The 17,302-nt window shown below is 34.4% G+C and overlaps 1 protein-coding gene across 5 annotated transcripts in view; it reads right to left on the reverse strand.

Annotated features, from left to right (window-relative positions):
• Positions 1-5,008: 5,008 nt before the first annotated feature.
• Positions 5,009-17,302, reverse strand: part of LOC124366980 (probable cytochrome P450 6a14) — a 32,226-nt gene continuing 19,932 nt past the window's right edge. Inside the window, exons 1-5 of one of the 5 annotated variants that reach the window (XM_046823622.1) lie at positions 13,405-13,653; positions 9,638-10,560; positions 8,456-8,677; positions 6,919-7,170; positions 5,009-5,315 (exon numbers count right to left, since the gene is read on the reverse strand). In XM_046823622.1, the coding sequence (XP_046679578.1) occupies positions 5,137-5,315; positions 6,919-7,170; positions 8,456-8,677; positions 9,638-10,556 (1,572 nt within the window). In that variant the 5' untranslated portion in view covers positions 10,557-10,560; positions 13,405-13,653 and the 3' untranslated portion in view covers positions 5,009-5,136. Of the gene's footprint in view, positions 5,316-6,918; positions 7,171-8,455; positions 8,678-9,637; positions 10,561-11,322; positions 11,434-13,404; positions 13,654-17,302 lie in introns of those variants that run through there. The other 4 variants (XM_046823620.1, XM_046823623.1, XM_046823625.1 and 1 more) reach the window with 4 other exon arrangements.

Here is a 17,302-nt window from a genome sequence, read left to right on the forward strand (position 1 = left end):
TCAGCTGAGTTGACTGTTTCATTCCGGTGTTTGCTTCTATCTGTAGTCTTACATACTACGAACTGAGATCCAGTTCTCGAATTCAGATTCCACAGGACCTAGCATGTCCTGTTACAAATTCAGATACCACAATGACTCCAGGGAAGCCGGGCGGATTTTAATCCTCTGAAAATCTACTTAGTAATCGGAATGACGCTATGACCAAAAAATACATTATGGTTATATACAAAAATTTACATGAAATTTTGCTTCCTACCGCACATTCAGTTCTCAATCGTTATGGACGATTACCAATCCAAGCCAGCTCCAACTTTTAATTTTTGTGCTTTATGAGGTAATGAAAATATGGTTATGTCCAATCCAAGCGAACATTTGTCATTTCAGTCTACGTTTGCGAGTTATCTAACTTGTTAATTTTGTAGAGATAAAAATTCAATTGTAAGATAATTAATTTTTACCAGAATTTCCAGGTAAATCAAACATTTGATTGAGACACGCCATTATCATGAAATTTTATCGTGCTGTTTTCACCAGGGAAATCAACTATAATAAGTCTCGTAAAATTCTCAAACTGTCTAAAGTTCTGTATATTTACAAACCTAGCCCAAGGGTTGCAAACAACAATGCTGTCCTTCATCTGAGATTAAAATTAAAACACTAACGGTATTATAGTTTTTTGAGCGTAGTTATTTGGTATGATAATGAAATAACGTCAAGTTACAGTTACAGTAGTGTACCAGTGCATGCACCAATGTCAAAATTGACATAAAATTGGTATAAAACCCAACACCAATTCAACAAAAGCGCAAAAAAGATATTATCTCACTGTGAACCATTGCATCAGTTGTTTCTAGGTATTATAGTGCTTTGAACGTACCGTTAATATAACGTTTTCATCATTCTTTTTTTAATTACATGCTTGTCTGTATCCTTAACACCTGTGTAACACCTTAACATCCTGTGTAAAAATATTTTAGGATTTTACACGTGAAAATAAAAGATGCCAGTTTTCGAAAAGTGATGTTTCTGTAACTTATATACAAATATCTATCCTTCCACAGCCACGAGTAAAGTATTTTACACCGCGTGCGTTAACTACTACGTTATAGCATTAAATAACTAGTCCTTAGTTCTTAGTATGTCGAAAGCAATTCAAGAATCACTATACTGAGCTAAATATTAAACACAATAAAATTCACAAATTCAAGTTCAAGTTCCAAGTGCAATTCTTCATATTTTCTTTGTGAACTTTAAGGTGTCTGCAACTTGACACTTTGTTAGCTTCAAATGAAGATCAGTCGATGGGAATTACAATTGTTTTCTTTCATAAACTCAGAATATATAGAGTTTCTTTACATATAACAACTTTTATTAACCATTTTTATTGCTTTATATTTTTATTAACCTTGATAATGGGAATAATGAAATAAATTATTGCACATAACTACTAAATCAAGTTTGAGTCGCCTAAAGATGCAATAGGCACAATCTAAACCGTCATTGCTGACAGGTTGAATTCATAGTTTAAATTGATAATATTCTAGAAATTTTGAACTTTTCTTTTTCTATGAGGGAAGGTTTAAAAATACAATATGATTTCGGAAATTTCCATTGTTACATGTTACAAAATGAGTTATCGTTGACAAATTGGGCTTGTGACTTGCAACCTATGTAGTGAAAGCGCCTGGGTTCATTTTCTCCTATCAGTTTTCAGGTCTGTTTACTATTTTCTTTCTCTTTTTTCTGCTTTATTAGCAGTCTATTGCTGCACGTTTTAATTTGTATGCATTAATTATCCTATTACTTAGCGAAGAGGATGGATTTAAATCCTCGAATCGTCGAGTATACATTTTGTAACACATAACAATGGCAATCATAATATATGCATATCCGGTGAATCCATATCATATAAACGATATAATGGTCTCGTAGCCAAGACCCAATATACATCGCATAAGTTCACAACCGATTTTGGAAAAAAATTGGTAGGAGACATTTCACCTAATTAAGTATTCGATCGTTACTCACGCTAGTTTTGGTGGAGGTCGAAATAGAAGGGTATCAAAAGGGTTAAAATGGATTTTAAGAGAAGGAAATAAATGTTAAATTGGCGTAACGTAACGATATGCAGATCCTTAAAGTACCTAATTTTAGTCCATTATACAAATATTATAGTATTTATAGTCTGTCCGGCTGTTTGTATTAAGAGTATCAAACTAGGGTAAATATAATCTGAAAAATTCATTTTATGTTTTAACCCTTTTGATAACCTCTCATTTCGACTTCCCAGTTCTTGCTAAGTGCAAGACTCGGTTGGCAGCACATAATGTCAGTATCGATCCGAAGAAAGTGGAAGCCCCTGGCTACGTGGCGAGAAGCGGTGCTCTGTCACTGCGACTTAATCAGTGACGCCTTCAGACAATTTATATAGACAAATTTGACCTTTGCTCGTGTTATGGACGCACACATTATTTTTAATGTTTGATTGCTAATATTAACACAACTTACATAAATAACGCCCAAACATAAATACTAAACATTTCAGGTTATATAAACGGAATATCACATACCGTGCTGTCTGAAAATTAATTGCCTGAGCGGTAGCGAAGTCTATCACATGAAGAGCATAAAACATTAATGTATGTCTGTCTGTCTGTCTGTCTATCCGCACATCTCGAGAATGAATTGACCAATTTTACATGAATGCTGATTTCTATACAAGCAACACCGAGGTTGATGATGGTGCACCTTAATCCATTGGATTTGGCCGAGCATTAGCGTACGCATTGGTAAAAACTAAAATTAACACTCTAAATTTTAACATTATTAATATGTGAAAACTTAGGATTTTTGTAAATAATTACAGAATTTCTAAGTGCATTATAAAAGATAGGTTTTTTTATTTATCATATTGTATGTAAAAAAGTAATAGTTGACCAGTTGAATTATTCTAGATTTTATAAATTATAAGCGTTATAAATTAATAAAGCATTTTTTCTATAAAATTTATATTTTCACTTCTTTGAAATAATTAAATATTAATTAAAAAGTAAAAGTGGATAAATCTTAAATTTATGCTTTTAGATTAGAAACGTTTTAATTATTTAAAGTTTAAACAATATTTATATATTGACCTTTTTGTCTTATGGAAAGCAATCTATCAGTAGCCACAATAAAAAATAGGCACGAATGAATTAGGCTGTAGTGAAAGAGTACATGTTGTGCACAGTACCCACTGCCGGATGTGGGGTTGGACCGGAAGTTGGTCGTGTGTTGTCACTGGAGAATATCGTTGGCCTGCGATATTGTTTGTCCAAAAATCATTTATCTAGTATGATGTACCCTGCTAGAGATCAGGAAGGTTGTCTTCTCTCAGTTTCGCTCCTTTATCTACCGACAGGTGAAAGTCATTTGTATTAGCACATGTTCGAGAATAGAATATTAACTATATGACCATTTTAAAACGTCGTTATAAAGTCATTTAAAAATGAAGAAATTCTCAAAACACATACTAGTCGCACAATAATCGCAGCATTGGACAAGAGCATTAACAATTATTTTTATTCTGAAAGCATAGAGACTTCAGGGCGAGATGACATAATCAATAAAACAACAAAGCTGGTTCAGCCTAATGACTAACAGACTTCAATGACGCTCTGCCAAATCCCATGGTGGGACATGCATCATCATTAACTTATTGTTGTCTATGTTGGAGTGAAGTTCCACACATCATTAAAAATCCACAGATGTAATCTTTATCGTGATATATAACACATCATATCTACAGGTGTTACTATCTCACATATTACAATTCCATATGATTGTACTGTCGTTTAAGTATATTGGTAAATTCGTTTTCCAGATGTCGTTTATCCCCGTTATTAATGCTCATGGAAAACGTACGAATACGTAGGCTCGAAAGAGATGATAAAACGATTATGTTGACTGCACCTAAGAATCCCTCCCCCCTCACTTTGATAAGAGTATCATACCTCTTATTTTTAAAGCTATTACGGACAAAGCAATTAAGATATTCATATTCTGATTAGCTGGCCGTGTGTACGTATAACTTTAGATAAATCGACTATAAAACTATTGGTAATGAAAGCTAAAGCATTCAATAACAATAGACAGAAGGGAGAAGAGAATAGTTCTTTTAGCCCGATTCAAAATTCTTCTAGTGCAACTTTTACGAAAAAAGTGACTGTTAAGAGAAAACAGTAGGAGGTACTATTGGTACTTGAACTCCAGATGATGCCACATGACCGCTTTTCTATGTACCACCAAAGTCCTGGTGAGGGGTACGGTAGAAATCCTGAGTCTGTGCGATTCTCTACCAAAACAACTCAATTTTATAAGTACTATACACGCAGGTACTTAAAACCACGCCCGGAGTGAAAATCACTAAGAAAGTTTCAATTAATAATTCTATTCGCTCATTCATGATCATTAATTTATTGCTCAGGTATGAAGTTGATGATTTCAAACTTCTGCCTTCTAACTGAAAATTCAAATTTTTCATCCGTTCTGAGCAATTCTAAAGGAGCAGTTAGATAACCCACTGGTACATACGATTATATGGACACCACGTCTGTACTAACTGTCTTTAATCATGATAGTCTCAATAATTTACAGGCAGACGTGAGTTTTGATATTGTATGATAGCAGTTTAAATCTTAACCTAACAATAAACAAACAAATACTTAGCAGCGCTTTGAATATTCTCGTTAGTGTTCCACTATATACTGTAGCTTGTCTTTATCAAACTATCCTATCATTTCTCGATCGTTGTGATGGGAATTTTCTCAATAAAACTATCTCTTTGCATCTCAATTGCACTTTCTCAACAAATGTAATTTTCATCTGTACTCTCCCAAACAAAGAGAGAGAGAAAACTAATGTTCCCTTACAAACCTTTTGTTGTATCTTCACTGCAGACCATCGTTTAAATGTGTACTGACAACTCATAAGAGTGCTAATAGTTATCTGCAAATTTATCTTCCATTAAAACACTATGGAAAATGAAAATTTAATTAAATACAACTTGCTACAAGATAATATTAAAAACTATATTACTTGACCACTTTTACAAAATAATTCCAACAATTCTGGAGATCCCGAGAAGATAGAGTCCTGTTATAGAGCCTGGGTGTGCCGCCTTGTGAACACAAGCATCAGGGGTTTAGATGGGAGCGTCGTGAAGGAGTTGCTCTTGAACTGTAGAGGAACGTCTGTGTCGGGGGTAAGGCTGATCTGATAGTTGACGATCAGAGTGGCCAGGGCCATCTTTATCTTCACTATCCCAAAACGCATTCCTGAAAAAAACATTATTCTGCAGATCTTTGATTATGGTTAGTTATTATGAAGCATACATATGCATGAACATAGGAAGAGACTAAACAACTAAATCCCTGGGGCCTTGCGAATGTCACATTCACCTACAAATTTGTAAAAATAATTTTAGCTATTAGCGCTAAAAAAGTAGTAGCAATGGACTCCCATTCATAGTTATAATTACTAAGTAGTATCCAACTGGAACATGACGTCATGAAGTCCAGACTGGAAAAAATAAACCCAACCACTGTAATTGCGCGGGAGCCAAGAGGTCAAACATTTTGCCAGGTTTGTTTGATTGCTACACGGAAACAGCAATCAAACAAACCTTAACCAATAGAATTCGTACATACGCCATATCATTGAGGTCAAGGCCACCACTTCCTATCTTCTTAGGTTCAAATGACGCACCATGATACCACAGAAAATCCCGACATTGAGGTCCTCTTCAGTGCTCCACTTTCGTTAGTTTGGGTGTGACGCGTTGCCTCTTGTGCAGTGACATTGCTTTGGTTTATTCTCTCCCAAGGTTCAAATGGCAAAGGAATTTTAGAGATATACTGATAGTAGAAATATGGTTCTAAAATACATTCAAGAGCAACAATTTGCTATCTTTCCGTTCAGACTTTGATGAATTAGATAAAACATCTGGAAGGAATTATTCAAGTTATTTAGGTTGGTGTCTTCCCTAGGGAATATCACACCATCATACCAAATTTTCTTGACCTCCTTATTTCCGTAATAAAGTTCTCGACCACCTTTGGAACTGAAAGACCGAAACTGGCATGTTGTAAGTGTTACAGTAATGTTACAATATTGTCAGAACACAAAGCAAAGTCACCAGTTCTAGACTAGAAACTAATTTCGTAAACAGACAGGATTTCCACTATTTCTAGACTTTTGAACGTGCAAAACAATATCTCTGCAATTTTAAATTAAGGTTTTAAATTACTCCTAAGTGTTGACATATGAGAGTGCGGGACATGACAGGTATGGATATAACAAAACCCGAAAACATGGTTTAATGAATACTGAAGGCTTCTTATGCATCAAATGGATGTCATGACTCAATGATTGGAATAAATAAAAAAGAGAGCAAAGAAACCCTCCCGAGTAAATTCTGCAATCATATGTGTATAATAACAATGTACAAATGAATAAGAGAAACTCATCTTTGGTTATAGGTAAGAAATGTATGCAGTTTATCACACCTGATAAGTATGGAGGTAAGACTGGGGAAGACTTAACCAAAAAATAATAAATTACGATATCGATAGTTAATGTTTTTTTTTTTACACTAATATGAAACACGTTCTGTTCTACGGTAAAAGTAGTTAATAAGAACTTTCCACATACTCCTACACCCTTTCCAATCAACATATGTCATCAATGAGTTTCTAGGACGTCGAGAAATTAAAAAAACAATCATAGAAGGGTTCTATGGTTTATGGCCTATTTCGGCCCCTTTGGATGATTGATCTTCGTTTACAAATATTTACTTTGTCTGAATCTGTGACAGGAGTTAAATGGTTGTGATAGTGCAAATACACGCACTTAATTATATGTAATAGTCTGGTGTCTCACCAATGCACATCCGAGGTCCCTCGCCGAAAGGCAGATACACGTAGGGGTGTCGAGTTCTGCAGTTCTCAGGGCTGAACCTGTCAGGGTCGAAGGTGTAGGGGTCTGGGAAGTACTTGGGGTCGTGGTGGAGAGAGTACACTGGAATCACAATACCGACATCCTTATCGATTTCTAGTCTTGAGTTTGGAAACTTGTACTCGTGAGTGCACTCTCTGCTCAGCTGTGAGAAAACTGGGTATCGTCGTAGTGTCTCTGGAACAGAACAGAATGTTACCTCGTACTCGTATGGTATTTGTAGAATATGCAACATGCAAAATGCAGATTCAATAAACTGTGTGATATACTAATTTACACAACAATTGACTCGTATTATATGAACAATGTTGCATTACTCTGCACACATCACGCTACACTGACGCTATTTGCAAAATTTCAAGTCTATACATATTTTAATATTTCACAAATTTATTTATTCTGCAAGTTTCTTGTTGCTGGAATAGTTAACCATAAGATCAATGAAAATATCACTAGTGAAAATATTTACTAACGCTCAGATAAATTCCCATCACTGAACTCGAAGTTGCCTTTATAGAAATGATGCTTCGTGTAAAAATTCGATGTCAGTTCTTTCTTGGCATTTATTTATATGGTAGTTAATCTAATTGGCAGTTTTATCATACGAGGGCTGCACTTTGACTTTTTGACGCCAAAATAAATAGCAGTATTCTATGACAAGAAAACTCTATGTACCAAGTTTCAATTTCTAGAACTTTTACTTCGCGAGTTATAGCACAGATGGGCAGAGAGTCGGACAGAAAATGTCACGATTTCAAGGAAGCTCTCTCTTGGGTCCGTAACAATAGTTTGTTTTGAAACCTTTAAAATTTGTTTTAAGAAACCATGCCCGTTTATCATGGTATTCCTCAAGGTTCTTAATTGCTGCACTCATTTTTTAATATGTTTCCTATTGCTCTATAAGTTATTTTTTTTTTAGTTTTATATTTTCAAGATCAAATATAAATATAGTTATGTTAGATTGGGTTGGAAAAGGTTGAATTAATTTGGTATTGAAAAAAATTAACTTATAGAAATAATTATAAACATGGTAGAAAAACAAGAGTGCACTAATTACGAACCTTGTGGAATACCATTGTAAATAAGCACTAAGTCAAAAAGGGCAATATCAATCACGATTTTTGGTAAGCGATATTGATATCTCTTTCTAATTAATTTTTCTGTTTATTTATGGCTTGTTTGATATTTGATGTATAAGGAATCAAGATTGGTTTTCGGATGATTTCAAAATAGTTACTATTAAAATTATTATATGAAATGGGTGTGAAGTTCTTAAAGGTTAGTTAGTGAACTGTTGGATTTATTTAAATAGGCAGTAAAGTCTATGCATTATTAAGAGAACATATTGAACAATGTCTAAAACTTCTGAAAAATAACCAATATTAGTAAAATAATCCCGAAAAATTTTTATTTTTATAGAGGGACTACTTAAAATTTGAGTGACGCAAATATATTGGCTTACCACTGATAACCTGGTCCATGTAAGTCATCTCTAGCAGAGCTTCGTAGTTTATGTCACCCTCGTATCTGTGCAGGACCTCTTCCACCTCCCAGGATAGTTTGTCCTGTATCCTGCTGTTACAAGCCAACTCGTACAGACAGAACATTATCGTGTTAGCTGTCGTCTCATACCCAGCTGTGAAGAATAGATACGTTTCTGCTGTAATTTCTTCTATTGTCAAACCTTAAAAAAATCAATCGGAACTTGAATTATGCTACTTCAATCAAATAAAAATTCCCATTAATTTAACATGAAGATTTTTTAACATTAAATTGAGCCGGAGAGTGAATATTATAAGCCTCTTCAAATTTGGGAACTATTTTTGGACCTGTATACAGCATACACACGAGCGCACGTGGAGGGGCTAAGTGGGGAGACCCAAATGATAAGTAGTTCCAAAAATCGGAGGCTCGCATAGCCAAAGTTATTAGCCTAAATATTTCAAAATACCACATATCTTATTGACTATGCAATCTACTTTGAGCCGTTTACTTGTAACCAAACGATCTTGTTCCATTATACTTAAGTTCTTTCATCATTTAAGTTTGATAGAAACAATAAAAAAATACTAACAAAAAAGCAAATACTTACAATAAATCTGGTTTCTGTTATAAGGAATTGTACACAAGAAATATACATGCTGTTGGTAGTACGGGTTGGGTTAACTTCAGCAATTACTATATAGCTCTGCTCTCTTCAATTCACATGTGTAAGTAGATCTTATTATTGGTGTCAACTGTTTTCTGTCTGAATGACAACAAAGTCGAAATATTTCAAGATTGTGTTAATTGTGTTAGCAGTGTTTTGACTCAGTATAAATCGAAAGTTTTCGAAGGTGATCTCTTTAACTGAGTACAAATCAATCATCCTTAGTTTAGATACTCGTCTTTTAATATTGTTCATTTATTACTTGGTAATTAGGATGATACACGTTAATTTACTTTAAGATCACGTTTACTATCTAATCTAATTTTATTACCAGATGTGTATTCTATTATTCTTTACAGTAACTGGATATAGTTCTCTGTTTCACTACACAATATACATTATGGGGATTGGGAGTTAATTAATACTTTAATAGAATCTATGTAATAGTTATTGATCTAGAATTCTAAAATTATTATCTACTTATGACTTAATTACCTTCTTTTTCTTCATATCCAGAATTGTTCGGTCCATCTTTTGTTTCTTCTTTCAAAATCCTTTGTGTTTGCCTCAGTTTGATCAACTGGTCTAGAAAGTCAAGTCTTGATATATTGTGTTTTTCTCTATATTCGATAGTCGACCGAATCACACCAGTAACGAAGTTTTTAATTTTTTCATCCTGGAAATCGCAGAAGTATATTTTGGAAAATATAGGAAATGCTGAATAAACGAACATCTTCAGTAAAAGACCAAACTTGACGTTGAAAGACTCCACTCCCACTTCATAAAATTTCGACTCATTGTTCAGAAGCGAGTCAGTTTCCAGTCCGAATGCGCAGTTTGCGATCACGTCGATCGTGTAACGTGACAGGACATTTTTCACGTCCACAGCACTGTTCACCTCCACCAGTTTGTCAATTACTTTCAGTAAAATATCACTGCTTCTCTTTATCAGAAAGAACATAGTCTTCACCTTGGCCGCCGTGTAAGCAGGGGTCAGTTTAAGTCTCAGGTCTCTCCACTTCTGACCTTTCATCGAGAACAAGTGCCACATCATGTAGTCCTTCGGGTGTGTGTCGATCACCGAGTGGTTCATGAAGTGCTTAAAGTCCCTCACAAGGATCAGTCTGATCAGTTCAGGATCTCTGATCAGTATCATCGGTTTCCTTATGTACGTAAGCCCCACGTACGGTTGATCATAGTACTCCTTGTACACTCCGTTAAGAGCGAGCCCCCAGTAGGTCTTGCCCATCACAGGTTTCACCAAGGAGCCAAAAGGGAACACTGCAGGAACATGAACTATGCTTTTTCTCTCCCAGTAGCCATAATCCTTGACAAAATACAAGTAAAATAACCAGAATGATAGAAGAAGTGCGCTGAGGACTTGCAAGGTAGTGTTCTCGCTCAGCAGTCCCATACTTCTGGAACATTAAAGACACCGAAATTCTATTAAATAGTTAATACAGTTTAACATAAATCGTGTTTATATGGCAACGTCTGAAAGGATACAAGTCCTCCGTTTAGTTCCCAATAGCGAATATGGATTATTAAACACAATAATAAGTTTACAGACATTTACTATGATGACATATTAATACACTTACAACGAACACCTTTCAGTTCACTATCTCATAGAACACAACTATTCATAATAATTAGAACCATAATAATAATACTATGAGTCTGTTCTTTTGTATAACCTAAAAGTAAGACTTGAATTTTACTTATCAATCTTACTCAGTTGATTACCAAGGTATTACATCTATTAGTAGACAATATATACACAACACAAACACTGGTAACCTGTTATTTGCTATATCCTAAAATTAGACTTACAGCTATATCTTAGTCAGATGATTACCAAGGTATCAACTGGTATATCGATTGGTAGACAATATACTGTACACAACACAAACACTGGTAACATGTTATTTGCTATATCATAAAATTAGACTTACAGCTACATCTTACTCAGTTGATTACCAAGGTATCATATCGATTGGTAGACAATATACTGTACACAACACAAACACTGGTAACCTGTTATTTGCTATATCCTAAAATTAGACTTACAGCTACATCTTACTCAGTTAATTACCAAGGTATCATATCTATTGATAGACAATATCCACAACACAAGCACTAATAACCTGTTGTTTTATATAACCTAAAAGTAGACTTACAGCAAACTTCTGATTCTACAAGGCCTTAGACTGAATGTGAATATTAGGTGTTTTATCGCGACTCACTCTAATACCTGTCTACTAACCAACCTGATAAGATGCAAACCTTTTATCTAATCAAACTGAGCAACATGGAACGTTTTCTAGATAATAGAGACTAAACTGTTTACAAACATTTGTTGCGTTATGTAATTTTCGAACACAATAAAATGTTGCTACTCCAAGTAAGTCTAGTACGTAGGTCTCACATAATTGCACTTATTTCCAAGCAATAGACGAAATCCTCATTAGTACTTACCTAATTGGTCTTAATACGATTTTGCTTACTATTTAAATGTAAATCCCCACTTTCTTAAGCGTATGAATCTATTATAACCCTAATTTTTCCAAGATGTTGTGCGCTTTTTCAAATGACAGCACTCACATTTATATTGTAACTTAATGGATTTAACATTGGTTTTAGTATTTAATGACTTAAATCAACTCTGGTTACTACTATTAATAAGCACTTATACTTACTAATTAACTCACTCATTACTCATATACTTAAGATGAGGTATATGAGCAATGTCATTACGTTGGATGTTCTAGTTGGATCATTACAGTACCTAATATATAGAATTCAAAATATATCACTCACGTATTTTAGACTACACAGGCACCGGAAATATTACTGTTACTATCACTGAAACAAATTTGATGTTAAAATACATCCTCTTTTTCAGGTGCCAAAGAACTTAATACATAGGGAAACATGCATAAATGAATATATCGTATATTGAAGGAAACGGGATTTTTCCGGACATTTACTCATTAATCAATGATACCAAAACATCAGTAAAACTATGTTCAAATATCTGAAATCCGATCTCTTCTTCAGGTGAATACCTAACTTAACATATAACTATAATCTAAGTTGAAAATAATAATTATAATAGAGCGTTGTGAGACTCATAACTCAGGAATGACAACAGGCATGTGTGTCACCTCCTTGCACACTAACTCTAGAACATGCACTTAATACTAGCAAAATACAAGTTATTATAACTGAACTACAGAATACAGATCACAACAGGTCTGCCCTCACTGACCAACCACATATAACTGAACTGAGTAAAATAGTAAATGGCGATCGCCACTGCAGTTTTATATACTTAATGTAAAAATAGAACACTTATAATGTGAATGTAACGTATTTATGGTAATTGTGTTCTGAGTGAATTGCAACATCAAATCAAAATAGCATGTGATTATAATAACAATAAACTTTTAAAACTGTAACACCTCGGTCTCTAATGGTTTTGTGGAATATTACACTTGATTACCTGTTCAATATATCACAACTATATCACAACTATATCATCCTTGTTGGCTGTTTAGGTGGCACACCCTTCCCTAGATTCTATTCGTCCGAAGTTCAATTTTTCATTTCCAATTCTATACTCTCACTTGGGCTCTATTTTGTCGACAATGTGTAGAACTAAGAATATGCCACCACAAATATTTCATCCATGGGAACAGCCCTCAAGCACTTGGGCTTTATTGTGTCGACAATGTGTAGAACTAAGAATATGCCACCACAAATATTTCATCCATGGGAACAGCCCTCAAGCACTTGGGCTTTATTGTGTCGACAATGTGTAGAACTAAGAATATGCCACCACAAATATTTCATCCATGGGAACAGCCCTCAAGCACTTGGGCTCTATTTTGTCGACAATGTGTAGAACTAAGAATATGCCACCACAAATATTTCATCCATGGGAACAGCCCTCAAGCACTTGGGCTCTATTTTGTCGACAATGTGTAGAACTAAGAATATGCCACCACAAATATTTCATCCATGGGAACAGCCCTCAAGCACTTGGGCTCTATTTTGTCGACAATGTGTAGAACTAAGAATATGCCACCACAAATATTTCATCCATGGGAACAGCCCTCAAGCACTTGGGCTCTATTTTGTCGACAATGTGTAGAACTAAGAATATGCCACCACAAATATTTCATCCATGGGAACAGCCCTCAAGCACTTGGGAGAGAATTCGTGTTGATTGTGCAGGTGCTACTGATGGGCAACAATACCTGATAGTTGTGGATGCCTTCACTGTGTGGACTGTAGTGCCGACCCGTACAGCAACAACCACTTGGACGGTGTATGAACTAAGGACAATATTTTCTACATTCGGTTTTCGCCATTTTTTAGTTTTGGTCGATGGCACACAATTTACTTCTCAGGAATTTGTAAATGTTTTTGGCATTATTCACAACAAACAGCACCTACCGTCCCATCGTCATTGCCACTTGTGTCTATTTAATGTAAAAATATAAAAATTTATGATTTGAATGTAACATGTTTATGCTTGATGTTTGAATTGTGTGATGCTTACAAAATAAAACAAAACAACATGTGATTATAATAACAATACACTTTTAAAACAGGAGCTGACAGACAGAAACAAGAGGGCGCACAAAAATGAGGAACGGGAGAGGGCCTTTTTTATATTGGTTCATGCTAGATGAACGTATTAAAACCATACTGTAACGCCGCATTGGTTTATTACAAAACTTAATTGTGTTTTATATTTTAGTTTTTCAGAATTGGCAACCAAAGCGGCCTAATTTCAAGTGACGGTTGACTGATCGCGTGGTCTGCCAATTATGGCACGTAATATTAATGTATGAAGCTTTAATTAATGTCCTTTTAAAGAAATTAGGTTCCCGATGAGGATTTTGGCATCATCCCGTCTCATATGATTGTCTTCTGAACAACTGATATACGCAAATATTTACTTTTCTACGCCCTCTTTCTTTTTTTTTATTCTTACGTTTAATGTTCTTTTTATTTCGGCTATGTATTCCCTATTCAAAGTACATTTTATACTGTAAACACAGTTTTTGAGATCCTGTGTGCCATTTTTGGTTATGTTTTTACGAGACTTTTCTAGAGTAATATATATGGTGATATGTTCGTCAAAGTCAACACTTTGACAATGAGGCTAGCCGCACGATAAGAAATTAAACACGTCCCTAAGAATCATAGCTATGTGTTCAGTTACAAACCTTAGCTGACTTCAAAATAAAAGATCTTTACTCAGACGTAATCAGATTTTTTAAGAAACGTTAGAGATAACTAAAAATAAAATGTTTAACTGTGGTTCCTGTGTTATATTTCAAAAATAAAGTTTTATAGAAATGAAAATTTTAATGTAAGATCAAGTGTGAAGGAAAAAGGATTTTCCAGACATTTTCCATCGTTCACATCAATCGCATCGTACAATCAGTAACACTACGTTTAGAGGTGTGCAATCTCATCTATTCTTCAAGTAAATGCCTAAACTAATGCATGGCTAAAATTATGTTCTATTTGTTTGGCCGGTGAATGCAGATGTATGTAACCTGTATTCTCTAAATCATTTTTAATAATTAGGGTTTAGTTTTTATTAAGTGCGTGTTTTAGAGTTGGTGTGCGTGGTATGGTCACACAATATGGCTGTTGTTCCTGACATGCGAGTCACGACGCTCTGGTATGCTTTGATTCCTTTAACCTGGATTTTACTCCTGTATTAGTTTAGGCATTTAGCTGAAGAAGATTGCAGTCCCGAAACGTAGTGTTACTGATTGTACTGTATCATTTAACGATGGCAAATGTCTGGAAAAATCCTGTTTCCTTCACAATCCTTCCATTGTCAAAAACTAACTACGAACAAATAAGAACAACTGTTCCAAACTTAAATCAATCTTAAATAAATTTTTGAATCTTTCGAAAGAGGTTATTCTTCAATAAAGTCTTCAGAAATCTCATTATTATTGAAACCACCGAAGTGCTCTTGTTCTTTTAAGTATCTCTTTAAAACTTTCACTCTAATTTCAATCAGGAAATTGTAATATTCACTCGTCTGCACTAAATTCCTATACTCCCACCAAGATCTGGTCGGTGAAATTCAATTTTACGGGTACAGAATTTTATTCTTTTGAATTTCTTTTTTATTCCTTTTTAATCTATCTTAAAATAGATTAAAGATTATAGGCAGCTATTATTAAATTATATTTAGGCTCTCTTAAAAGCTCTCGCCAAAGAAGATTTGGAGGTTGGCGTTCAACCTTTCTCAGTGACGACGATCTACCGGTTGAGAGGAAATTAAGTGCATCTCTCTTTTCCAATCTCCAGTTGAGGTTAAATTTTCTCTACACTTACAATAACAAATTTCTTCATCTCAAAATGTAATGCTTTGGTTTGGGTTCGAGATTAAATATTCAGAAAGACAGCTGGTGTTATCTAACGGACCTCAGAGTATTATCGCAAACAATGGACCACGTACAACAGTTCAAGTTTTCGTAGAAAAAGCCATTTTGTAAATAACAACCGCAGTTAACTGCACCAACAAGTATTATGTTATAATGTACTCGTATACTTCAATACATTAAGTTGTGTGGCAGCAAATTAGCTTTTATTTAGCCATCAATTGTCTTTGTACACATTATTGAATAATAATCTTTTCAAAATATCCATGTATCCTCTTTAAAAAGACTTTAAAACGTATCTAAGGTCTCAAAATGGAAGGAAGAGGATTGGCGAACAGTAGAAATCCAAACGTGCCTTTACATGCTACATTGTACATAGCCACATCTTTAACTCAAAATTTTAAAAGTTCTAATACATTACTTTCAGGCTAAGCTATTTACAGAACATTTTTAGATATATCAACTTTTGCTAATACAGTAATTGAAGAACGAAGAGAGTTAGTCTAAAAACGCTATGTTGTCATTTAATTACAGAGAGTGTCTAGTTCTGGTACAACCCTCTGGTCAAATTATGATTTATATAGTTAAATACTCATAGAAGGGCAGAACTGCTTTTATTTAAATGTCCTAAGCTGATCAAAACGATAATTTTCTACTGCTTATCTTACATTATAGCTCCTATTTTCACACCAGCTGTATTATCCTTGAAGACTAAATTCAATTTTAAAATCATTGATTACTGACTATTAAATAGGTGATAATGTTTCTAAGCGAAGATAATTAAACTCTGCTGTAACGCGGGTTATAATAACATTTTTTAATGTACCATAACTAGATTTAGGTTGAGTTAAAGAATAATTCGAAATTTTTACTTCACTCTGTCTTTTCTTTCATGTAGAGTAAATAAAAACATAAACAAAATGAGCCACCTTTAAATCGTCTAATAATACCTAGTTTTTTTACATTTAAAGAGTATCTTAGTAATTTAATTATTTAAGTACATAATAAAGAAATCTAAGTTTAACAATGACCATATTAACGACGATATTAAAGTTTGATTTACATTATTACAAAACTACCTCATTAATAAACAACATTTGATACATAGACGAAATTACATTACGCAAAATGCTGCATTGTTATATAACTGCATTAGTAAGTCACCAATCTTAACAAAGATTTCTATAGAATCTTAATTTGTCCCGAAGAAGAATTCCATATTCAATGAGACAAAATGAGGTTAGAGCAGTCTGACAATCGATTCAGCCAGTTGTGACACGCATTTCTCATTCCCTTTAGCGTGTGCATTGCTTGCAGCAGAGATTAGTTTCCCTTCTGACGTGTAGTCAATATTATTGCAATTTTTCAAATACGTATATTTTTATTATGTTTATAATTAATTGAAATAAGTATAACCTAGACATCGCAGTTATTTGTGGAAAGGCTTGATTCAATGCAAATGTTGAGTTTAGCTCCAGTTCACCTTCTTCTTATGTACAGTGTGTGAAATATGATGCTGTGTTGCAGACTTGCTCCTGAAATCTGGAGTCATGGTGAACTGAAGGGATCCAAAAATAATCGGTGACAAAGAACGAAGAAGCTCGAAACGAATTCTCTGTGTCAGATTTTCAAGTCTGCAACAGTATTGGATTTCAGATGCTGCACTTAAGAGGAAGGTGAACTGGAAATAAATTCAAAATTCGCTTTGAATCAATCCTTCCCACAAATAGCTGCGTTA

The sequence above is a fragment of the Homalodisca vitripennis genome, chromosome 7 (assembly GCF_021130785.1).
Source record: "Homalodisca vitripennis isolate AUS2020 chromosome 7, UT_GWSS_2.1, whole genome shotgun sequence".
NCBI lineage: Eukaryota > Metazoa > Arthropoda > Insecta > Hemiptera > Cicadellidae > Homalodisca > Homalodisca vitripennis.